This window comes from Staurois parvus, unplaced genomic scaffold (genome assembly GCF_062004578.1).
Source record: "Staurois parvus isolate SC_StPar_1 unplaced genomic scaffold, SC_StPar_1.0 ptg002090l, whole genome shotgun sequence".
NCBI lineage: Eukaryota > Metazoa > Chordata > Amphibia > Anura > Ranidae > Staurois > Staurois parvus.
Window position 1 is genome coordinate 291,937 of NW_028319886.1, and position 25,358 is coordinate 317,294.

Below are 25,358 nucleotides of genomic sequence, written 5' to 3' on the forward strand. Positions count from 1 at the left end.
CCCTGCTCAGAGAGAAAAGAAGAGAGACTCACCTGATTCAGAACAAAGCGGAAAAAGAGAACCAGATAATTCAACTCCCATATGTCATGGCAGTGGTCACGAGGATGTTACAACTGTTGACCCGACGAAACCTCAGAGAATATTTCTCACTAGACTTCCTGTTCCGGAACCTACTGTATTCTCCGGAGACGTACTGAAGTTTATAGAGTGGAAGGCAAGTTTTGAAATGATCATTGAACATAATTGCTCCCGTCCAGTGGACAAGTTATTCTACCTCCAGCGGTATACTGGCGGAGAAGCAAAAAAGGTTCTTGAAGGTAACTTCTATAGGAAAGATGAAGAAGCCTACAAGCAAGCTTGGGAAAAATTAAATGCAAGATATGGTCATCCCTTCTTAGTACAAAGAGCCTTCAGAGAGAAGTAGATAAACTGGCCTAAAATAGGTCCTAAAGAACACTTCAAGCTCCAAGAGTATGGCGACTTCCTGCAAGCATGCAGCAATGCTGTCCCACATGTTCAAGGACTAGAAGTATTGAACGACTATCTAGAAAACCACAGGATGCTAGCCAAGCTACCAGAACAAGTGGCTTCTGGATGGAATCGCTATGTGACTGAACAGTTAGATCAAGGCAAAAACTTCCCAAGTTTCAAAGAGTTCTCTGAATTTGTCAATAAGGAAGCACGAATAGCGTGTAATCCAGTAACAGCATCTTATGTCTTAAAACCCTTAGAAGAAAGGCCTACAAGAGAGATAAGACGCTCAAGAGCAACTAGCTTTGCAACCAACACAGCTACTAAAGGTCCAGATGCCCATGAGAGCAAGTTCAACGTCATTACTGGGATCAGTAAAGAGTCAGAACCGACAAGTCTTCAGACTACCTTCAAGTGTATGTTCTGTGAAGAGAATCACTCCATACATAAGTGCCAACGATTGAAGGAAAGGTCTCCAGATGAAAAGAAGAAGTTTGTGTTTGATAATCAGCTGTGTTTTGGATGTTTAAGAAAAGGCCATATTACTAAAGAATGCAAGAAAAAGGCCACTTGCAGCGTTTGAAATGGACGTCATCCTACCCCACTACATGAAGAACGTCCAATGAAAGAGAAATCCTTAATGCCCAAGGACACTGAGGAAGAAAATAAAGCGACAGTATTCTCTGGCAGAGTGAGAGAAAGAGAAATCAATGGCACGTCAATGGTTGTACCAGTGTGTATTTCAAATCCTAAAAGGAAGAACAAGAAGGTATACGCCTGTGCGCTACTGGATGCCCAGAGTGACGTCACCTTCATTGATCAAGAAATCTGCAAGAAATTACAAGTGGCCACAGAACCAGTGAAACTCAAACTCACCACAATGACGGGAAGAGACACATTGGTGAACAGTCAAAGAGTCAAAGGACTGAGAGTTAGAGGACTCCACTCAAACTGCATATTAGATCTACCTCCAGCTTATACAAAAGACAACATACCTCGGGATCGAGATCGCATACCTACCTGTGAAACAGCCAACAAATGGGAACACCTATCTGTCATATCTCACGAAATGTCCCCGCTGAAGGAATTTGGTGTTGGACTGTTGATAGGCTACGACTGTCCCGAGGCGTTGGTACCACGAAAGATAATCGCAGGAGGAAAGGGTGAACCCTACGCAGTCCAGACTGATCAAGGATGGGGTGTTGTTGGAGGAAAACGACAGATTGCAGATTCAGGACAGGTGACAGGATTGTGTCATAGAATATCTGTCCAAGAGTTACCAACTGTAAGTCCAGCGAAAGTACTCAAAATCCTAGAATCCGACTTTGCAGACGTAAGTTGTAATGAAAAGAGTGTCTCCCAAGAGGACATAAAGTTTGTACAAGCTCTAGAAGATAATATTCAGCAAAATCAACAAGGTCATCTTGAAATGCCCCTACCTTTTAGAGAACGACCTCATCTGCCAAATAACAGAGATCTTGCCCTGGCAAGATTGAAAAGCTTAAAGAAAAGGATGGGAAGAGATCCCAAACTCAAAGACGATTATTTGAATTTCATGAAAGAAATCCTCAAAGAAGGGCACGCAGAGAAAGTTGATGGTCAGCCTAAAAATGGAGAAGTGTGGTACATCCCACATCAAGGTGTCTATCACCCAAAGAAACCGGATAAGATCAGAGTAGTTTTTGATTGCTCAGCAAGGTACAATGATGTTGCATTGAATGATCATCTACTAAAGGGACCAGATCTTACAAACACTGTACCTGGAGTACTCTGTAGATTCAGAAAGTATCCCATAGCAGTCATGTGCGACGTTGAAAAGATGTTCCACCAATTTCATGTGAAGGAAGAAGATAGAGACTTCCTGAGGTTCCTATGGTGGGAAGACGGGGATACAGATACAGAGCCAGCAGAATACAGGATGAAAGTACACTTGTTTGGAGCAGCATCATCCCCAGGTTGTGCCAATTATGGTATGAAGTATCTGGCCAATCAGAATGAAAAGGATTGTCCATCAGCAGCAAATTTTTTGAAGAAAAACTGTTATGTAGATGATGGTCTTATAAGCCTAGAATCCTCAAAATCGGCAATTCAATTGGTGAGAGAGAGCCAAGAGTTATGCGCAAAGGCAAACCTGCGTCTTCACAAATTCATCTCAAACGACAGAGAGGTACTAGAATCCATCAGTGGCTCCGAACGTGCATCAACAATAAAGAATGTGGATCTTAACTATGATCCTCTTCCAGTTCAGAATGTACTCGGATTGGGATGGAATGTAGAAAACGACAATTTTTTCTTTGAAATATCCATGGCAGAGAAAGTTCCAACTAGACGTACCGTTCTTTCCACAGTAGCCTCAATATATGATCCGTTGGGATTCTTGGCACCAGTAATCCTCAGAGCAAAAGAAATACTGCAAGAATTATGCAGACAGAAGTTGGGATGGGACGAACCCATACCTGCAGGCTTGAGGCCAAGGTGGGAGAGTTGGATAAGAGACTTGCAAAATTTGAAAGAAATTCGGATACCCAGATGTTTTGTACCTCCTGATTTCGGAAAGTACAAGAAAATAGAACTTCATCACTTTTCAGATGCCAGAAGTCAATGGAAATTGGCCAAAGTCCTAGAAGCTCGAAAGGACGAAGAAGAGTCTTGTTACAAATGGGAGACTCAAAACTGGACAAAAAGGGAAAACGTCTCACAACTCCACTCAAGTTGGAACTAGAGATGAGCGAATCGAACTTGGCGAAGTGGAATTCGTTTCGAATATTAGGAAAAATTAGATTCCCACCGAATCCGAATTTTAGCAAACTTCGGATGCACGAATCGAATTTTCCCCGATCAGCCGGCAAAAAGTGTCCCTGCAGAGAGCTCCGCTATTTCTGACAGTTCTCTGACAGTTCCTTCACATTTACAGCGGTTGAAACATTGTATCTAGAGATGAGCGAAGTATTCAAAAATTCGATTCGACTGATTCGGCGAATTCGTAGAAAAATTTCGATTCGAGTTGAATATATTCGCTGTGAATTTAACTTAAAAAAGGGTGTTTCTAGGCTTCAGAGAGACTTAATATTAGTGCTGAACACTGTACCTTTAATTTAAATGCCCTTGGAGTCTGCTGGGGAAGAGAAATAATACTGTCAGTCAGTATGACATGCAGATGAGTGCCGTCGATCTTAGAATCACCGCACACTTCACTCATTTGGGCAGTCACGGGGCCAAAACCAGAGTGTGGAGCCACAGTGTGGCGGTGGAGGCAGCAGCAATGGGAGGCCATACAGCACCCTATGACAAAAATGGAAACCACCAGCAGTGTGAGGAGACCTGAAAGTGGCACATGGCAGAGTGTGGCGATAGAGACAGCAGCAATGGGAGGCCGTACAGGGACCCATGACACACTCTGGACCTGGCAGCAGCATGAGGAGGCGGTACAGGGGCCCATGGCAGATTACGGGCCTGGCAGCAGCATGAGGAGTCGGTACGGGGGCCCATGGCAGATTACAGGCCTGGCAGCAGCAATGGGAGGCCGTACAGGGACCCATGACACAATCTGGACGTGGCAGCAGCATGGGGAGGCGGTACAGGGGCCCATGACAGATTACGGGCCTGGCAGCAGCATTTGGAGTCGGTACGGGGGCCCATGACACACTCTGGACCTGGCAGCAGCATGAGGAGGCGGTACAGGGGCGCATGACAGATTACGAGCCTGGCAGCAGCAACTTGGACAGGAGGACGTTCAGTTTCTGCACCGTCTGGTGCGTGCTCGCAAACTGTTGTCTCTTGGAAACGGATTCCAAGAAAGACTGCTGACGGAATCCGTGAAGAGGAGTAGCAGGAGAAGGAGCATCTGAACGAGCGGAATATGCCAACAAGCGACAACAGGGGCCCATGGCAGATTAGGGGCCTGGCAGCAGCTATGGGAGGCCCGTAATCTGCCAGCACCCTATGACAAAAAATGGAACCCACCAGCAGTGTGAGGAGACCTGAAAGTGGCACATGGCAGAGTGTGGCGATGGAGACAGCAGCAATGGGAGGCCGTACAGGGACCCATGAGAGACTCTGGACTTGGCAGCAGCATGAGGAGGCGGTATAGGGGCCCATGGCAGATTAGGGGCCTGGCAGCAGCTATGGGAGGCCCGTAATCTGCCAGCACCCTATGACAAAAAATGGAACACACCAGCAGTGTGAGGAGACCTGAAAGTGGCACATGTTTGGGGCATGATTCATGGCGGATTTAGTCAGTTGTGTCAGGAACTGGTGGTTTGAAATCCAGACTAATCCACGCCTGATTCATTTTCACAAACGTCAGTCTCTCCACACTTTGGGTGGACAGTCGTGTCCTCCGCGGAGTTGCAATACCTCCTGCCGCACTAAACACGCGCTCCGATGCCACGCTACTGGCCGGGCATGACAGCCTTTCAAGGGCAAATTCAGCTAGTTGGGGCCAAAGGTCAAGTTTCGTTGCCCAGTAGTCAAGGGGATTGTCTACCTCGGTTGGCAGGGTGCTGTCCAAGTAGGCCTAAGCCTGTTGTTTGAGGTCCTGCTCCAGGTCCACCTGATGCTGCTGCTGCTGCTGCTGCGGCTGGTTAGTAGTTTCCTCACTGCGCTGGTGAAGAAAGCTACTCATCATCGACTGCAGACTGAGGCAGCCGCTGCTGGTGGAGCTGCCACTGCTCCTACCACCCCACCCCTCCCCTGCTGCCATGGCAGCGGAACGCGAGCGCACAGGGCCCACAGTGTCTGAGGATGGACGTTGGCGCAGACAGGCAGAGACCAGCTGACTACATAGGTGGTTTTTATAGTACGTTATTTTGGCCTCCCTCTCAGCAGGTGTGAAAAAGGCCACCATTTTTGAACGGTAGCGAGGGTCCAACAAGGTGGACAGCCAAAAGTCATCCCTCTGTCTGATGGTTATTATTCGGCTGTCGCTACGCAAGCAACCGAGCATGCTATGGGCCATTTGTGCCAAGGAATGCGAGGGACTCCCTGCCTCCATCTCCACAGCATACTGCCACGGTGCGTCTGGGTCCTCTGTCTCCTCCTCCTCCTCCTCTACCAGATGCTCCTGCTCCTCCACTCCTGTCCGCTGAGTGGAAAAACCACCCATTTCACTCAATAATTCCTGAGCACCAATGTCCTCCTCTACCTCCTCCTCTTCTTCCTGTCCTGCCCCCACAGGGGTCATGTGGCGTTGAGATCTGTGCGCCACGTCTACCGCACCCTGACCAGCCATTGTTAACAGCATTTGTTCCAGGACGTGCAACAGAGGAATGACGTCGTTCATCCCATAGTCCTGCCGACTCACGAATAGCGTGGCCTCCTCAAAGGGCCTGAGCAAGCGGCAGGTGTCACGCATGAGCTGCCAATGGCTGACATCTAAGTTACACAGGGAGTACCTTTATCCGCTTTTAACATCAGGAAATCGGTGATGGCCTTTCGCTGTTCGTAAAGGCGGTCTAACATATGTAGGGTTGAATTCCACCTTGTTGCAACGTCACAGCATGAGGAGTCGGTACGGGGGCCCATGGCAGATTACGTGCCTGGCAGCAGCAATGGGAGGCCCGTAATCTGCCAGCACCCTATGTCAAAAAATTCAACACACCAGCAGTGTGAGGAGACCTGAAAGTGGCACATGGCAGAGTGTGGCTATGGAGACAGCAGCAATAGGAGGCCGTACAGGGACCCATGACACACTCTGGACTTGGCAGCAGCATGAGGAGGCGGTATAGGGGCCCATGGCAGATTAGGGGCCTGGCAGCAGCAATGGGAGGCCCGTAATCTGCCAGCACCCTATGTCAAAAAATTCTACACACCAGCAGTGTGAGGAGACCTGAAAGTGGCACATGGCAGAGTGTGGCGATGGAGACAGCAGCAATGGGAGGCCGTACAGGGACCCATGAGAGACTCTGGACCTGGCAGCAGCATGAGGAAGCGGTATATAGGGGCCTATGGCAGATTAGGGGCCTGGCAGCAGCAATGGGAGGCCCGTAATCTGCCAACACCCTATGTCAAAAAATTCTACACACCAGCAGTGTGTGAGGAGACCTGAAAGTGGCACATGGCAGAGTGTGGCGATGGAGACAGCAGCAATGGGAGGCCGTACAGGGACCCATGACAGACTCTGGACCTGGCAGCAGCATGAGGAAGCGGTATATAGGGGCCTATGGCAGATTAGGGGCCTGGCAGCAGCTATAGGAGGCCCATAATCTGCCAGCACCCTATGTCAAAAAATTCAACACACCAGCAGTGTGAGGAGACCTGAAAGTGGCACATGGCATGAGACACTGTGGACCTGGCAGCAGCATGAGGAGGCGGTATATAGGGGCCCATGGCAGATTAGGGGCCTGGCAGCAGCTATGGGAGGCCCATAATCTGCCAGCACCCTATGTCAAAAAATTCTACACACCAGCAGTGTGTGAGGAGACCTGAAAGTGGCACATGGCAGAGTGTGGCGATGGAGACAGCAGCAATGGGAGGCCGTACAGGGACCCATGACAGACTCTGGACCTGGCAGCAGCATGAGGAGGCGGTATATAGGGGCCTATGGCAGATTAGGGGCCTGGCAGCAGCTATGGGAGGCCCGTAATCTGCCAGCACCCTATGTCAAAAAATTCTACACACCAGCAGTGTGTGAGGAGACCTGAAAGTGGCACATGGCAGAGTGTGGCGATGGAGACAGCAGCAATGGGAGGCCGTACAGGGACCCATGACAGACTCTGGACCTGGCAGCAGCATGAGGAAGCGGTATATAGGGGCCTATGGCAGATTAGGGGCCTGGCAGCAGCTATAGGAGGCCCATAATCTGCCAGCACCCTATGTCAAAAAATTCTACACACCAGCAGTGTGTGAGGAGACCTCAAAGTGGCACATGTTTGAGGCATGATTCATGGCGGATTTAGTCAGTTGTGTCAGGAACTGGTGGTTTGAAATCCAGACTAATCCACGCCTGATTCATTTTCACAAACGTGAGTCTCTCCACACTTTGGGTGGACAGTCGTGTCCTCCGCGGAGTTACAATACCTCCTGCCGCACTAAACACGCGCTCCGATGCCACGCTACTGGCCGGGCATGACAGCCTTTCAAGGGCAAATTCAGCTAGTTGGGGCCAAAGGTCAAGTTTCGTTGCCCAGTAGTCAAGGGGATTGTCTACCTCGGTTGGCAGGGTGCTGTCCAAGTAGGCCCAAGCCTGTTGTTTGAGGTCCTGCTCCAGGTCCACCTGATGCTGCTGCTGCTGCTGCTGGTTAGTAGTTTCCTCACTGCGCTGGTGAAGAAAGCTACTCATCATCGACTGCAGACTGAGGCAGCCGCTGCTGGTGGAGCTGCCACTGCTCCTACCACCCCACCCCTCCCCTGCTGCCATGGCAGCGGAACGCGAGCGCACAGGGCCCACAGTGTCTGAGGATGGACGTTGGCGCACAAAGGCAGAGACCAACTGACTACATAGGTGGTTTTTATAGTACGTTATTTTGGCCTCCCTCTCAGCAGGTGTGAAAAAGGCCACCATTTTGGAACGGTAGCGAGGGTCCAACAAGGTGGACAGCCAAAAGTCATCCCTCTGTCTGATGGTTATTATTCGGCTGTCGCTACGCAAGCAACCGAGCATGCTATGGGCCATTTGTGCCAAGGAATGCGAGGGACTCCCTGCCTCCATCTCCACAGCATACTGCCACGGTGCGTCTGGGTCCTCTGTCTCCTCCTCCTCCTCCTCTACCAGATGCTCCTGCTCCTCCACTCCTGTCCGCTGAGTGGAAAAACCACCCATTTCACTCAATAATTCCTGAGCACCAATGTCCTCCTCTACCTCCTCCTCTTCTTCCTGTCCTGCCCCCACAGGGGTCATGTGGCGTTGAGATCTGTGCGCCACGTCTACCGCACCCTGACCAGCCATTGTTAACAGCATTTGTTCCAGGACGTGCAACAGAGGAATGACGTCGTTCATCCCATAGTCCTGCCGACTCACGAATAGCGTGGCCTCCTCAAAGGGCCTGAGCAAGCGGCAGGTGTCACGCATGAGCTGCCAATGGCTGACATCGAAGTTACACAGGGGAGTACCTTTATCCGCTTGTAACATCAGGAAATCGGTGATGGCCTTTCGCTGTTCGTAAAGGCGGTCTAACATGTGTAGGGTTGAATTCCACCTTGTTGCAACGTCGCAGATCAGGCGATGATGTGGAATTCCGTTCTGCCGCTGCAGCTCAAGGAGGGTGTGCTTTGCGGTGTAGGAATGGCTGAAATGCATGCAAAGTTTACGTGACATTTTAAGGATGTCTTGCAGTGGGATGGTGGATTTTAAGAACCGCTTGACAACCAGATTGAACACGTGAGCCATGCATGGCGCATGGCACAACCTTCCTTGACGCAGAGCAGACACCATGTTCTTTCCGTTGTCGGTCAACATGGTTCCGATTTTCAGTTTGCGCGGAGACAGCCATCTGTCGATTTCTCTGTTCATTACACTCAGAAGTTCCTCCGCTGTGTGACTACGTTCGCCAAGGCATACCAGGTGCAGAACAGCGTGACACCGTTGCGCCCTGCACATGTGATATGCCGGTCGGGTAATGGGACTTGGCACGGGGGTGGCGGCTGAGGACACGGCGGAAGAAGAGGTGGTAGAGGCGGACATCTTTGCCGGACCAAGGACGTGCAAACGTGGAGGCAAAAGCGGCGTGACCTGTCCAAGTTGCTGGTGCGGCTGTGACGGCACCACGTTCACCCAGTGTGCCGTAAATGACATGTACTGTCCCTGACCATAGTTACAGCTCCACACGTCGGCGCTGCCGTGCACTTTGGCAGAGACCGACATGCTCAAAGACTGGCCCACCATCTCTTCTACATGTGAATGCAGGGCTGGCACTGCCTTTTTGGCGAAGAAATGACGGCTTGGCACTCTCCACCGCGGCGCGGCACAAGCCATCATTTCTCTGAAAGGTGCTGAGTCCACCACTTGGAAAGGGAGGGACTGCAGCACCAGCAACTTGGACAGGAGGACGTTCAGCTTTTGCACCGTCGGGTGCGTGCTCGCAAACTGTTGTCTCTTGGAAACGGATTCCAAGAAAGACTGCTGACGGAATCCGTGAAGAGGAGTAGCAGGAGAAGGAGCATCTGAACGAGCGGAAGATGCCAACGAGCGACAACTCCCCTCAGCAGAGGTGTTGGAGCCTTGACTGGCTGATGGAGGGCGATTGACGTCGGGTGACGGAGCAAGTAACGGAGCGGGTGATGGAGCGGGGGCTGGGGCGGGCAGAACCGCCGTATCTTTATCACGGTTTTCCCAGGCCACCAAATGGCGACGCTGCATATGCTGCCGCAACGCTGTAGTCCCAACATGGGCCCCCTGGCCACGCTTGACTTTCTGGCCACATAGTCGACATACGGCTACGTTTACTTCCTCGGGCGGCTTGACGAAAAATTGCCACACCGCCGAGTAGGAAACTTTGCCCCCGATACTCCTCACTGGCTGACTGCTACTTCCTCCGTGCGCACCGGCACCACTACTGGCCGTGGTGGTAGGCTGCAGTGGAGCTGGTGCTCTACTCCGTGGACGTTTGGCTCCACTGACACTGCTGCGACCCTGCTGCTGTCTCCTGGGCAACCCACCGACTGTTTTGCTCGCTGCCAAGCTGCCACCCTCTTCTCCTGATGATGCGGAAGAAATTGCCTGATGACGACGAGGCTGCCAAGTGCGATCAACCTCCTCATCATCAAGTAGGGTCTCCGCCTCACTACTAGCCCCCTCGGCTGCGTCTGGGTCAGGAGACAGACCTGTCTCTAGACCGGCTACCGAGCCACTCTCCTCGCCACTACTTCTTCGCCTGGCTGCTGAAAAGGCGGATGTCTCCCCCCGTTCCTGACCGCCCTCTGTTAGCTCTTCCTCACTGTACAGTGGGGCTGAGCCCACAGCATGCGATACTTCGCTTGGTGAGGGAACACCAAAGGACAGGGGCAGGTAGAGGACACGTGATTTCAGTGGGCTTGGTCCCGGGCCATGCCAACTAACGGTTGTGTCTGACGTACCCACCGACCGTTGGCTGTAGGTGTCAGAGGTGACCTGGGAAGAGGAAGACGACCGAGCCAACCAATCGATGACGGCAGGGTTGTCGGTGGAGACACGACCGCTGGATGACACCGGGAGCACTGGCCTCTGGCTGCGAATAGTGCTGCCTCGACCCCTTCCTCTGCTGCCACGTCTGCTCGCTCCTAAAACATTGCCTCCTCTGCCACTCCTCTGCATGTTGTCTGACATACTCTTTAATTAAACGATTCTGTGTCCCTGAGTAACAATTCTGTGTCCCTGAGTAACAATTCTGTGTCTGTGCGAGTAACAATTCTGTGGCCCTAAGTAACAGTTCTGTGGCCCTCAGTAACAATTCTGTGTCCCTGATTAACGTTTCTGTGGCCCCAAGTAACAGTTCTGTGGCCCTCAGTAACAATTCTGTGTCTGTGCGAGTAACAATTCTGTGTCTGTGCGAGTAACAATTCTGTGGCCCTAAGTAAAGTTTCTGTGGCCCTAAGTAACAATTCTCTGGCACTCAGTAACAATTCTGTCTGTCCCTGAGTAACAATTCTCTGGCACTCAGTAACAATTCTGTCTGTCCCTGAGTAAAAATTCTGTGGCCCTAAGTAAAGTTTCTGGGGCCCTGAGTAACAATTATCTGGCACTCAGTAACAATTCTGTCTGTCCCTGAGTAACAATTCTCTGGCACTCAGTAACAATTCTGTCTGTCCCTGAGTAAAAATTCTCTGGCCCTAAGTAAAGTTTCTGTGGCCCTGAGTAACAATTCTCTGGCACTCCGTAACAATTCTGTCTGTCCCTGAGTAACAATTCTCTGGCACTCAGTAACAATTCTGTCTGTCCCTGAGTAAAAATTCTGTGGCCCTAAGTAAAGTTTCTGTGGCCCTGAGTAACAATTCTCTGGCACTCCGTAACAATTCTGTCTGTCCCTGAGTAACAATTCTCTGGCACTCAGTAACAATTCTGTCTGTCCCTGAGTAAAAATTCTGTGACCCTAAGTAAAGTTTCTGTGGCCCAGAGTAACAATTCTCTGGCACTCCGTAACAATTCTGTCTGTCCCTGAGTATGAATTCTGTGGCCCTAACTAGCGTTTCTTTGTCCCTAAGTAACAGTTCTGTGGCCCTGAGTAACAATTCTGTGTCTGTGCGAGTAACAATTCTGTGGCCCTAAGTAACAGTTCTGTGGCCCTCAGTAACAGTTCTGTGTCTGTGCGAGTAACAATTCTGTGTCTGTGCGAGTAACAATTCTGTGGCCCTAAGTAACAGTTCTGTGGCCTTCAGTAACAATTCTGTGTCTGTGCGAGTAACAATTCTGTGTCTGTGCGAGTAACAATTCTGTGGCCCTAAGTAAAGTTTCTGTGGCCCTAAGTAACAATTCTCTGGCACTCAGTAACAATTCTGTCTGTCCCTGAGTAACAATTCTCTGGCACTCAGTAACAATTCTGTCTGTCCCTGAGTAAAAATTCTGTGGCCCTAAGTAAAGTTTCTGGGGCCCTGAGTAACAATTCTCTGGCACTCAGTAACAATTCTGTCTGTCCCTGAGTAACAATTCTCTGGCACTCAGTAACAATTCTGTCTGTCCCTGAGTAAAAATTCTGTGGCCCTAAGTAAAGTTTCTGTGGCCCTAAGTAACAATTCTCTGGCACTCAGTAACAATTCTGTCTGTCCCTGAGTAACAATTCTCTGGCACTCAGTAACAATTCTGTCTGTCCCTGAGTAAAAATTCTGTGGCCCTAATTAAAGTTTCTGTGGCCCTAAGTAACAATTCTCTGGCACTCAGTAACAATTCTGTCTGTCCCTGAGTAACAATTCTCTGGCACTCAGTAACAATTCTGTCTGTCCCTGAGTAAAAATTCTGTGGCCCTAAGTAAAGTTTCTGTGGCCCTGAGTAACAATTCTCTGGCACTCCGTAACAATTCTGTCTGTCCCTGAGTATGAATTCTGTGGCCCTAACTAGCGTTTCTTTGTCCCTAAGTAAAGTTTCTGTGGCCCTCAGTAACAGTTCTGTGTCTGTGCGAGTAACAATTCTGTGTCTGTGCGAGTAACAATTCTGTGGCCCTAAGTAAAGTTTCTGTGGCCCTAAGTAACAATTCTCTGGCACTCCGTAACAATTCTGTCTGTCCCTGAGTAACAATTCTCTGGCACTCAGTAACAATTCTGTCTGTCCCTGAGTAAAAATTCTGTGGCCCTAAGTAAAGTTTCTGTGGCCCTGAGTAACAATTCTCTGGCACTCCGTAACAATTCTGTCTGTCCCTGAGTAACAATTCTCTGGCACTCCGTAACAATTCTGTCTGTCCCTGAGTATGAATTCTGTGGCCCTAACTAGCGTTTCTTTGTCCCTAAGTAACAGTTCTGTGGCCCTGAGTAACAATTCTGTGTCTGTGCGAGTAACAATTCTGTGGCCCTAAGTAACAGTTCTGTGGCCTTCAGTAACAATTCTGTGTCTGTGCGAGTAACAATTCTGTGGCCCTAAGTAAAGTTTCTGTGGCCCTAAGTAACAATTCTCTGGCACTCAGTAACAATTCTGTCTGTCCCTGAGTAACAATTCTCTGGCACTCAGTAACAATTCTGTCTGTCCCTGAGTAAAAATTCTGTGGCCCTAAGTAAAGTTTCTGTGGCCCTGAGTAACAATTCTCTGGCACTCCGTAACAATTCTGTCTGTCCCTGAGTATGAATTCCGTGGCCCTAACTAGCGTTTCTTTGTCCCTAAGTAACAATTCTCTGGCACTCAGTAACAATTCTGTCTGTCCCTGAGTAACAATTCTCTGGCACTCAGTAACAATTCTGTCTGGCCCTAAGTAACAATTCTCTGGCACTCAGTAACAATTCTGTCTGTCCCTGAGTAACAATTCTGTGGCCCTAATAACGTTTCTGTGGCCCTAAGTAACAATTCTCTGGCACTGAGTAACAATTCTGTCTGTCCCTGATTATGAATTCTGTGGCCCTAACTAGCGTTTCTTTGTCCCTAAATAACGATTCTGTGGCCCTCATTAACAAGTCTGTGTCCCTGAGTAATGGTTCTCTGTCCCTAAGTAACTTTTCTCTGTCCCCAATTATCGTTTCTGTGGCCCTAACTCTGTCCCTGTCCCTAGTACAGAGCGGTCTGCCTCTGTTCAATAACTGCAGGCAAATGAAGAATTCCAAAATGGCCGCTATTTATAGCTCGACCATTACACAGTGCTGGCTGGCTGGCTGCTGATAGGCTGATGCGATCACATGTAGTTGAGGAATGCATTATGGGTCAGCGCGCCTTGTCTGCGCGCCTTCCCAGACATCCCCGCTCCGTCGCCGCACATGTCAGCCGCCATTTTCTGAAAAATTTCGATTCGCGCGTCCGAATTAGGCTATTTTTCGGATTCGGCACGAATCAAAATTTTTCCGATATTCGACTCGAATTCCACTTCGGATACTTCGATTCGCTCATCTCTAATTGTATCTATTTGTTTCCATTTAGGATACAGATGTTTTTATTCGGAAACAAATAGATACAATGTTTCAACCGCTGTAAATGTGAAGGAACTGTCAGAGAACTGTCAGAAATAGCGGAGCTCTCTGCAGATACACTTTTTGCTGTACTGGAATTCCTCTTCTTTTCATTCTTCTTCTTCTTCTTTTCATTCTTCTACTTCTTTTCATTCTTCTTCTTCTTCTTTTCATTCTTCTTTTCATTCTTCTTCTTCTTCTTTTCATTCTTCTTTTCATTCTCCTTCTTCTTCTTTTCATTCTTCTTCTTCTTCTTTTCATTCTTCTTCTTCTTCTTTTCATTCTTCTTTTCATTCTTCTTCTTCTTTTCATTCTTCTTCTTTTCATTCTTCTTTTCATTCTTCTTCTTCTTTTCATTCTTCTTTTCATTCTTCTCATTCTTCTTTTCATTCTTCTTTTCATTCTTCTTCTCATTCTTCTTTTCTTCTTCTTCTTCTTCTTCTTTTCATTCTTCTTCTTCTTTTCATTCTTCTTCTTCTTCTTTTCATTCTTCTTCTTTTCATTCTTCTTTTCATTCTTCTTTTCATTCTTCTTCTTCTTCTTTTCATTCTTCTTTTCATTCTTCTTCTTTTCATTCTTCTTTTCATTCTTCTGTTCATTCTTCTTTTCATTCTTCTTCTTCTTCTTTTCATTCTTCTTCTTCTTCTTTTCATTCTTCTTCTTCTTCTTTTCATTCTTCTTTTCATTCTTCTTCTTTTCATTCTTCTTCTTCTTCTTTTCATTCTTCTTCTTCTTCTTTTCATTCTTCTTCTTCTTCTTTTCATTCTTCTTTTCATTCTTCTTCTTCTTCTTTTCATTCTTCTTCTTCTTCTTTTCATTCTTTTCATTCTTCTTCTTCATCTTCTTCTTCTTCTTCTTCCTCATCCTCTTCTTCTTCTTCCTCATCCTCATCTTCTTCTTCTTCTTCGTCGTGCCCCGTGACTGCCCAAATGAGTGAAGTGTGCGGTGATTCTAAGATGGACGGCACTCATCTGCATGTCATACTGACTGACAGTATTATTTCTCTTCCCCAGCAGACTCCAAGGGCATTTAAATTAAAGGTACAGTGTTCTGCACTAATATAAAGGCTCTCTGAAGCCTAGAAACCCTTTTAATAAGTTTAATTCGCGGCGAATAAATTCGCATCGAATCAAATTTCTTCCGCAAATTCGGCGAATCAGCCGAATCGAATTTTTGAATAATTCGCTCATCTCTAGTTGGAACGTCCAATACAAAAGTTAGTTGTTCTGCTTGAGAGTAACAAAGACACTGGAGAGTTGAGAAACTGATGGAAAATTCCTCAAATTCACGTTCGAATCCTTTTACTGAGAACATAGAATTATAGGTAATTTTGGTGGGAGTGTAGCTGGCCAGCTAAGACCAGTCCTAGGTTGGTAATATGGTCACATATATGTGGACACCAAACCTGCCAATACCCTCAGTATAGTATATATGTACATATGTTAGAGCCAAAAGCAGAATCATTGCTGTGATTTATGTCTTTGATTGTTATATGACATTTATATATTCATTGTGTTAGCAGAAGCAGAAAAGGAAAATATGCCTTTAAGAGTCATGCAGGCCATAGATGGGTCGAAAATCGGCCGATTTTCGGATCGTTAGTGGGCGATTTGGTCGGCCGTTTTTCGGTATTTTGGCCGTTTTTTTTTTTCGGTAAAGTTGGAAAAAAATCGGCTGATTTTGCCGATCAGCCGATTTTCGCGGCAATTAGTGGGCAGATCGGCCGATTTTTTACCGATAAAAAATCTGCGCATGAGCAGTGACCTGCAAGAGGAAGACAAAAAGAAGAAAAAGAAGAAGAGGAAGACGATGAAGAAGAGGATGAAGAAGAAGAAGAGGAAGAAGAAGAGGATGAAGAAGAGGAGGAGGATGTAGAAGAAGAAGAGGATGAGGATGAAGAAGAAGAAGAGGATGAGGATGAAGAAGAAGAGGATGATGATGAAGAAGAGGATGAGGAAGAAGAAGAGGATGAGGATGAAGAAGAAGAAGATGAAGAAGAGGATGAGGATGAAGAAGAAGAAGAAGAGGATGAGGATGATGATGATGAAGAAGAGGATGAAGAAGAGGATGAGGATAAAGAAGAAGAAGAAGAAGAAGAAGAAGAGGATGATGAGGATGATGAAGAAGAGGATGAGGATGATGAAGAAGAAGAAGAGGATGAGGATGATGATGAAGAAGAAGAATAGGATGAGGATGCAGAAGAAGAAGAAGAGGATGAGGATGATGAAGAAGAGGATGAGGATGAAGAAGAAGAAGAAGAGGATGAGGATGATGAAGAAGAAGAGGATGAAGAAGAGGATGAGGATGAGGATGAAGAAGAAGAGGATGAGGATGAGGATGAAGAAGAAGAAGATGAAGAAGAAGAAGAAGAAGAAGAAGAAGAAGTAGGATGAAAATAAGAAGAATTCCAGTCCAGCAAAAAGTGTCCCTGCAGAGAGCTCCGCTATTTCTGACAGTTCCTTGACATTTACAGCGGTTGAAACAATGTATCTATTTGTTTCCGAATAAAAACATCTGTATCCTAAATGGAAACAAATAGATACATTGTTGCAACTTCTATAAATGTCAAGGAACTGTCAAAGAAATAGCAGAGCTCTCTGCAGGGACACTTTTTGCCGGCTCTAGACGGGTAGAAAATCGGCCGATTTTTTTTACCATTGAGTAACGTCGGCCACTTGAACAACCGATTTTTCGTTTTTTAAAAGAAAAATCTGCAGTTTTTCTCCCCATCTATGGCCTGCATTAGTTAAAGAAGAGCCAATCACAGACAGCCTCACACTGTACAGAGCCTTAACCAATCCCAGCCAGTTTCACATCTGTGCCTGTGTAAAACTCCCCGCTAGGATTTTCTAGAGACACACGCTCACCAGACAGAAGAGGAAACAGACAAAGTTCCAATCAGAAAAGCTCTATGGAAGCAGAGAAGGCCAAATAGGTATTTAATGCACTTGTGTGTTCCTCTGTTGTTTGGCAGCGCAGGTGGATCTGTGTGTTGAAACTGTTGTGTGTGTTTTACTTGTAGTTCCACCGAACGAACTTACGAACCAAATCACTGTAGAGTAATCATAATCGAACGAATTCTAACGAATCTATCGAGATAAGCTATCGAATCAACCCAATGTAATGCGAATGAAACCATTGTAATATGAAAGAAACAAGCCATTGTCAGCCGTTATATGAAGAAGATTGAAGTTATTAAAGAAGTTAACTAAAGTATTCGGTGCTCTTTACACCTACGGCATCCATAGAGCGCCATTGGAGGAATTACAGAGTGAAGTCAGTCCAATCAAACAAAAGAATCAGCAATTGCATCATTCTTCTAATGCCACAGCGCACTAGGCACCAAAGGGTGCTGCGCCTGCCACACCAAGGACTGTAGGACATTTTGGATTTTTGAATGAAACGTTTCCAGACTTACCGCAGTTATCCTCATCGGCACCGTTGGCGCAATCCTTGTGTCCGTTGCAGTGCAGAAGTTGAGGCAAGCACACCGACAGGTTGCCACACGGGAAGTGCCCCAGGGGACAAATGCCGCTGTCCAGGTTTGAAGGCATCATTAGAGAATCTGTAAAACAACAGAAGCCGTAGATGAAGATCGAAGTATTTCTAGTATCCAAAGAGCGATGTGTCATTCAATGTGTCTACGAGGATTTACCGGGGTCACCGCATGAGGCACTAAAGGGGGCCGTACAAAATTCCACAAGAAGGGTCCAGAACTTGAAATGGATCATCTAGTGCAGCCATTTAAAGCCAGGCATCCATGGTACCCTAGGGTTCCTTCAGGGGTTGGCTAGGGATTCCTTGGCTGGTTGACCTCCCGTTTGATGGTGGCTGCATAGTTCTAGGGCCCAACCAGGGGCAGACTGACCATTGGGGAACTCGGGCACTGCCTGAGGGCCCAGGGTCAGTAGGGGGCCCCATAAGATGTCCCTGGTACCTTTCATAGGCTTTTTTGTGTGTGATTTGAGTGTGGGCGAGGACACAGGGGCCCCATGATCCCCTATTGCTCGGGGGCCCCATGAGTTGTCAGTCCGCCCCTGGGCCAAACACCACCTTTAGAGCCACCAGCATGGACCCAATGATCTTTATAGCTCCACCGTAAAAGGTGGCATGGTTCCCACTGAACACCAATTTAAAAGGAGCATTCTGCCCAGGTAAGATCCTATTAGTAGGGATTCCCCGAGATCTGAGAATTATTTCAAGGGCTCCTCTCGGATAAAAGGACTGAGGAAGGCGGATATAGCAGAATCAGAACCTTCTGCCGGTGACCCCTCTAGTGATATAAAGATCTATATAGAGGAATCAGGACCTCCTTCCTCCTGCCGGTGACCCCTCTAGTGATAGGATCTATACAGGGGAATCAGGACCTCCTTCCTCCTGCCAGTGACCCCTCCAGTGATATAAAGGCCTATATAGAGGAATCGGGACCTCCTTCCTCCTGCCGGTGATCCCTCTAGTGATAGGATCTATATAGGGGAATCAGGACCTCCTTCCTCCTGACGGTGACCCCTCTAGTGATATAGAGATCTATATAGAGGAATCGGGACCTCCTTCCTCCTGCTGGTGACCCCTCTAGTGATATAAAGATCTATATAGAGGAATCAGGACCTCCTTCCTCCTGCCGGTGACCCCTCTAGTGATAGGATCTATATAGAGGAATCAGGACCTCCTTCCTCCTGCCGGTGACCCCTCTAGTGATAGGATCTATATAGAGGAATCGGGACCTCCTTCCTCCTTTTGGTGACCCCTCTAGTGATATAAAGATCTATATAGAGGAATGAGGACCTCCTTCCTCCTGCCGGTGACCCCTCTAGTGATAGGATCTATATAGAGGAATCGGGACCTCCTTCCTCCTTTTGGTGACCCCTCTAGTGATATAAAGATCTATATAGAGGAATCGGGACCTCCTTCCTCCTGCCGGTGACCCCTCTAGTGATATAAAGATCTATATAGAGGAATCGGGACCTCCTTCCTCCCGCCGGTGACCCCTCTAGTGATCTATATAGAGGAATCAGGACCTCCTTCCTCCTTCCGGTGACCCCTCTAGTGATATAAAGATCTATATAGAGGAATCAGGACCTCCTTCCTCCTGCCGGTGACCCCTCTAGTGATATAAAGATCTATATAGAGGAATGAGGACCTCCTTCCTCCTGCTGGTGACCCCTCTAGTGATAGGATCTATATAGAGGAATCAGGACCTCCTTCCTCCTGCCGGTGACCCCTCTAGTGATAGGATCTATATAGAGGAATCAGGACCTCCTTCCTCCTGCCGGTGACCCCTCTAGTGATAGGATCTATATAGAGGAATCAGGACCTCCTTCCTCCTGCCGGTGACCCCTCTAGTGATAGGATCTATATAGAGGAATCAGGACCTCCTTCCTCCTGCCGGTGACCCCTCTTGTGATAGAAATATCTATATAGAGGAATCAGGACCTCCTTCCTCCTGCCGGTGACCCCTCTAGTGATATAAAGATCTATATAGAGGAATCAGGACCTCCTACCTCCTCCCGGTGACCCCTCTAGTGATATAAAGATCTATATAGAGGAATCAGGACCTCCTTCCTCCCTCCGGTGACCCCTCTAGTGATATAAAGATCTATATAGAGGAATCGGGACCTCCTTCCTCCTGCCGGTGACCCCTCTAGTGATAGGATCTATATAGAGGAATCAGGACCTCCTTCCTCCCTCCGGTGACCCCTCTAGTGATATAAAGATCTATATAGAGGAATCAGGACCTCCTTCCTCCTGCCGGTGACTCCTCTAGTGATATAAAGATCTATATAGAGGAATCGGGACCTCCTTCCTCCTGCTGGTGACCCCTCTAGTGATAGGATCTATATAGAGGAATCAGGACCTCCTTCCTCCTGCTGGTGACCCCTCTAGTGATAGGATCTATATAGAGGAATCAGGACCTCCTTCCTCCTGCCAGTGATCCCTCCAGTGATATAAAGGCCTATATAGAGGAATCAGGACCTCCTTCCTCCTGCCGGTGACCCCTCTAGTGATAGGATCTATATAGAGGAATCAGGAGCTCCTTCCTCCTGCCGGTGACCCCTCTAGTGATAGGATCTATATAGAGGAATCAGGACCTCCTTCCTCCTGCCGGTGACCCCTCTAGTGATAGGATCTATATAGAGGAATCAGGACCTCCTTCCTCCTCCTGGTGACCCCTCTAGTGATATAAAGATCTATATAGAGGAATCAGGACCTCCTTCCTCCTGCCGGTGACCCCTCTAGTGATATATAGATCTATATAGAGGAATCGGGACCTCCTTCCTCCTGCCGGTGACCCCTCTAGTGATATAAAGATCTATATAGAGGAATCAGGACCTCCTTCCTCCTGCCGGTGACCCCTCTAGTGATATAAAGATCTATATAGAGGAATCAGGACCTCCTTCCTCCTGCTGGTGACCCCTCTAGTGATATAATAAAAATACCCTTTCAGATATGAAAGACACAAATGTATCCATTAATACATCATTAAATATCTAAGCAGTGTGGATACCTGAACCTCACCAGGTATCAGCCTCTTGCAGTCCATGTACAGCCGAGCTTAGACTGGGAGAGGAAGAAGCGACAATCAGTTCACAAGCTGTCAAGAAGCATGCTGATAGGTGGAGGGAGCAGAGTGACAGAGAGAGACAAGCTCATCGCTGTGCTGCTTCTCCTTCACTGTCCAGTCGCAGCCTGGGGGCTTGTCCGGGATAACTTGTGCTTGGAGAAAGTGGGTTGAATGATGGTGATCAGAAGACCGAGGGGGTCTTTTGTCTGGGGAGAATTTTGGCTTGCAAAGGGAATTTATGCTTGGGGATAAGCAAATTAGTGAACTTTTGTTTTCGGGGAGAGGGGATTTTTGCAGACACATAATGCTCATACATTGGGGGGGGGGGGGGGGGGCACCATTTGGTATCTTTGCTCTGGACGCTAGTTGGCCTTGTCCCGGCACTGCATGCAAGTTCTGGCACCACTGCCAGGTATCAGCCGATTGCAGTCCATGTGCAGCAGAGCTTAGACTTAGACGTTCACAAGCTGTGTCAAAAAGCATGCTGATAGGTGGAGGGAGCAGAGTGACAGAGAGAGACAAGCTCATCACTGCGCTACTTCTCCTTCACTGTCCAGTCGCAACTGCACCGCATCAAAGGGACGTTGGACGGGGCAATGTACCGTCAAATCTTGGGTGAGAACCTTCTTCCCTCAGCCAGGGCATTGAAAATGGGTCGTGGATGGGTGTTCCAGCATGACAATGACCCAAAACACCCGGCCAAGGCAACAAAGGAGCGGCTCAAGAAGAAGCACATTAAGGTTCTGGAGTGGCCTAGCCAGTCTCCAGACCTTCATCCGATGGAAAATCTGTAGAGGGAACTGAAAGTTCGAGTTGCCAAACGTTATCCACCAACCCTTAATGACTTGGAGAGGATCTGCCAATAGGAGTGGGCCAAAATCCCTCCTGAGATGTGTGCGAACCTGGGGGCCAACTCCAGGAAACGTCTAACCTCTGTGATTGCCAACAAGGGATTTACCACCAAGTACTAAGTCATGTTTTGTGAAGGGGATCAAATCCTTCTTTCCCTCATGAACATGCAGATCAGTCATCATTTGTTAGACCAGGGGTGGGCAAACTTTTTGACTTGAGGGCCGCAATGGGTTCATATATTGGACCCGGGGGCAGGACCAAGAGTAGATGAATGATGTGTATGTGTCATCCATAGTAAGTATAGTAATATTCCCCCATAGTAAGCATAGTAATTCATCCCCCATATAGTAATTCATCCCCCATATAGTAATTCATCCCCCATAGTAATTCATCCCCCATATAGTAATTCATCCCCCATATAGTAATTCATCCCCCATAGTAATTCATCCCCCATATAGTAATTCATCCCCCATATAGTAATTCATCCCCCATAGTAATTCATCCCCCATATAGTAATTCATCCCCCATAGTAATTCATCCCCCATATAGTAATTCATCCCCCATAGTAATTATTCCCCCATAGTAATTCATCCCCCCTATAGTAATTAATCCCCCATAGTAATTCATCCCCCATAGTAATTCATGCCCCATATAGTAATTCATCCCCCATAGTAATTCATCCCCCATATAGTAATTCATCCCCCGTATAGTAATTCATCCCCCGTATAGTAATTCATCCCCCCTATAGTAATTCATCCCCCATATAGTAATTCATCCCCCATAGTAATTCATCCCCCATATAGTAATTCATCCCCCATATAGTAATTCATCCCCCATATAGTAATTCATCCCCCATAGTAATTCATCCCCCATATAGTAATTCATCCCCCACATAGTAATTCATCCCCCATATAGTAATTCATCCCCCATAGTAATTCATCCCCCATATAGTAATTCATCCCCCCATAGTAATTCATCCCCCCTATAGTAATTCATCCCCCATAGTAATTCATCCCCCATATAGTAATTCATCCCCCATAGTAATTCATCCCCCATAGTAATTCATCCCCCATATAGTAATTCATCCCCCATAGTAATTCATCCCCCATATAGTAATTCATCCCCCATATAGTAATTCATCCCCCATAGTAATTCATCCCCCATATAGTAATTCATCCCCCATATAGTAATTCATCCCCCATAGTAATTCATCCCCCATATAGTAATTCATCCCCCATAGTAATTCATCCCCCATAGTAATTCATCCCCCATATAGTAATTCATCCCCCATAGTAATTCATCCCCCATAGTAATTATTCCCCCATAGTAATTCATCCCCCCTATAGTAATTAATCCCCCATAGTAATTCATCCCCCATAGTAATTCATGCCCCATATAGTAATTCATCCCCCATAGTAATTCATCCCCCATATAGTAATTCATCCCCCGTATAGTAATTCATCCCCCGTATAGTAATTCATCCCCCCTATAGTAATTCATCCCCCATATAGTAATTCATCCCCCATAGTAATTCATCCCCCATATAGTAATTCATCCCCCATATAGTAATTCATCCCCCATATAGTAATTCATCCCCCATAGTAATTCATCCCCCATATAGTAATTCATCCCCCATATAGTAATTCATCCCCCATAGTAATTCATCCCCCATATAGTAATTCATCCCCCACATAGTAATTCATCCCCCATATAGTAATTCATCCCCCATAGTAATTCATCCCCCATATAGTAATTCATCCCCCCTATAGTAATTCATCCCCCATAGTAATTCATCCCCCATATAGTAATTTATCCCCCATAGTAATTCATCCCCCATAGTAATTCATCCCCCATATAGTAATTCATCCCCCATAGTAATTCATCCCCCATATAGTAATTCATCCCCCATAGTAATTCATCCCCCATATAGTAATTCATCCCCCATATAGTAATTCATCCCCCATAGTAATTCATCCCCCATATAGTAATTCATCCCCCATATTAAGTCCCCAAGTCCCCCCTGTGTCAATTCACTTACCTTTGCTCCGCGCGTTCCTCGCGCCGTTCCGGTGTAGCATGAAAATCTGTCTCCTATGAGGACTGTCCCCCCTCGACGTATCTGCGCATGTGCCAGTTTCAGGCATTAGCAGCCGATCGGCGATCTCCGGCACATGCGCAGATACGTCGAGGGGGACAGATCCTCATAGGAGACAGATTTTCATGGTACACCGGTCTTCAGGGCGGACTGTGAGAGGAGCCTAGCTCCCCTCACGTTCGTCACGCTGCCCCGCCTACACACATCCTGACAGCCATCCTGACAGTATCACGCTCCGCGGGCCGGATTAAAAGGCCCGCGGGCCGTAGTTTGCCCATTGCTGTGTTAGACGCATTTCTGCTGAATTTGTTGTTGTATTCTGTCTCTCAGTGTTACAATACACCGAACATTCGATTTTTAGACCGATCATTTCTTTGTGAGGGGCAAACATTCAACATCAGCCGGGGATCAAATACGCATCTCCTTCACTGTAAGCTCATCACTTTGCTGCTTCTCCTTCACTGTCCAGTCGCAGCCTGGGGGCTTGTCCGGGATTCCTTGTGCTTGGAGAAAGTGGGTTGAATGATGGTGATCATCAGACCGAGGACATCCGTAGGCAGAAAAAAAGTAATGCCAAGGAAATCTTTGCAGCGAACGCCGGTTTTGTTTTGATCTTTTAATGGGCTATTCATTTTTTTTTATTTGTTTGTATTTGTGACCGAAGAAGGTCTACTTTAATTTGTGAACAAACCTCGCGGTTGACCAATGTTAGGAACCGAATAGCATCAAACCAGACCTTTGAGAGACGTGTTGATGGCTTGTTTATACATGAATATATTTCAGTCTACTGAATACATAAATACGCATTAGGACCAAGACCAAGCCTGCAGCGGAGCATGATGACGTCCATGATGGCAGCTTACAGCGCAAGGCGTATTACGACCCGTCTTTATGACCCGTTTCCTCCATTTTATGATGCCTCTGTTCCTACTAATGCATTAATGTCAATATTTATTTAATGTTTCGGTAACTAGCTGGATTTTTATGGAGATGAAAGCAATTCCCATGGAAATTTTGCAGAACATCTTGTAATGGTCATGTGGAGATAATGTGAGGAGGAAAATAACAAATTCGCTATAAAATGATACGATGAATCGGTTTTGTTGGTGTCACAACATAAGGGGGGCACCACGGTAAGTATGACCTGGCAGGGTGGAGAAGAAGGACAAGAGGACTGATAAAGCCAGAATGAATGTTGCTCCTTACCAAAATTTTGCACAAATTGGCCTCAAATTTCACCATGGAGACTGCTTGGGAAAACCAAGGGGCAGCACAGTGGCTAATTGGTTAGCACTTCCGCCTGGCAGTACTGGGGTCGTTGGTTCAACTCTAGTACTGCCAGACACCACGGTAAGTATGACCTGGCATGGTGGAGGTGAAGGACAAGAGGACTGATAAGGCCAGAATGAATTTTGCTCCTTACCAAAATTTTGCACAAGCTGGCCTCAAATTTCACCATGGAGACTGCTTGGGAAAACCAAGGGGCAGCACAGTGGCTAATTGGTTAGCACTTCCACCTGGCAGTACTAGGGTCGTTGGTTCGACCCTAGTACTGCCAGGCACCACGGTAAGTATGACCTGGAAGGGTGGAGGCGAAGGACAAGAGGACTGATAAAGCCAGAATGAATTTTGCTCCTTACCAAAATTTTGCACAAATTGGCCTCAGATTTCACCATGGAGACTGCTTGGGAAAAAAGGGGCAGCACAGTGGCTAATTGGTTAGCACTTCCGCCTGGCAGTACTAGGGTCGTTGGTTCGACCCTACTACTGCCAGGCACCACGGTAAGTATGACCTGGCAGGGTGGAGGCGAAGGACAAGAGGACTTAGAAAGCCAGAATGAATTTTGCTCCTTACCAAAATTTTGTTACTGGTAGGAGTCTACTGCT

General features: G+C 47.3%; 1 protein-coding gene across 1 annotated transcript in view; it reads right to left on the bottom strand.

Moving 5' to 3' along the window:
• Positions 1-17,525, bottom strand: part of LOC149432832 (relaxin receptor 1-like) — a 113,580-nt gene extending 96,055 nt beyond the window's left edge. Inside the window, exon 1 of the mRNA XM_089664892.1 lies at positions 17,381-17,525. Within this exon, the coding sequence (XP_089521018.1) occupies positions 17,381-17,519 (139 nt within the window). The 5' untranslated portion in view covers positions 17,520-17,525. The remainder of the gene's footprint in view (positions 1-17,380) is intronic.
• Between the last annotated feature and the right edge of the window lie 7,833 nt (positions 17,526-25,358).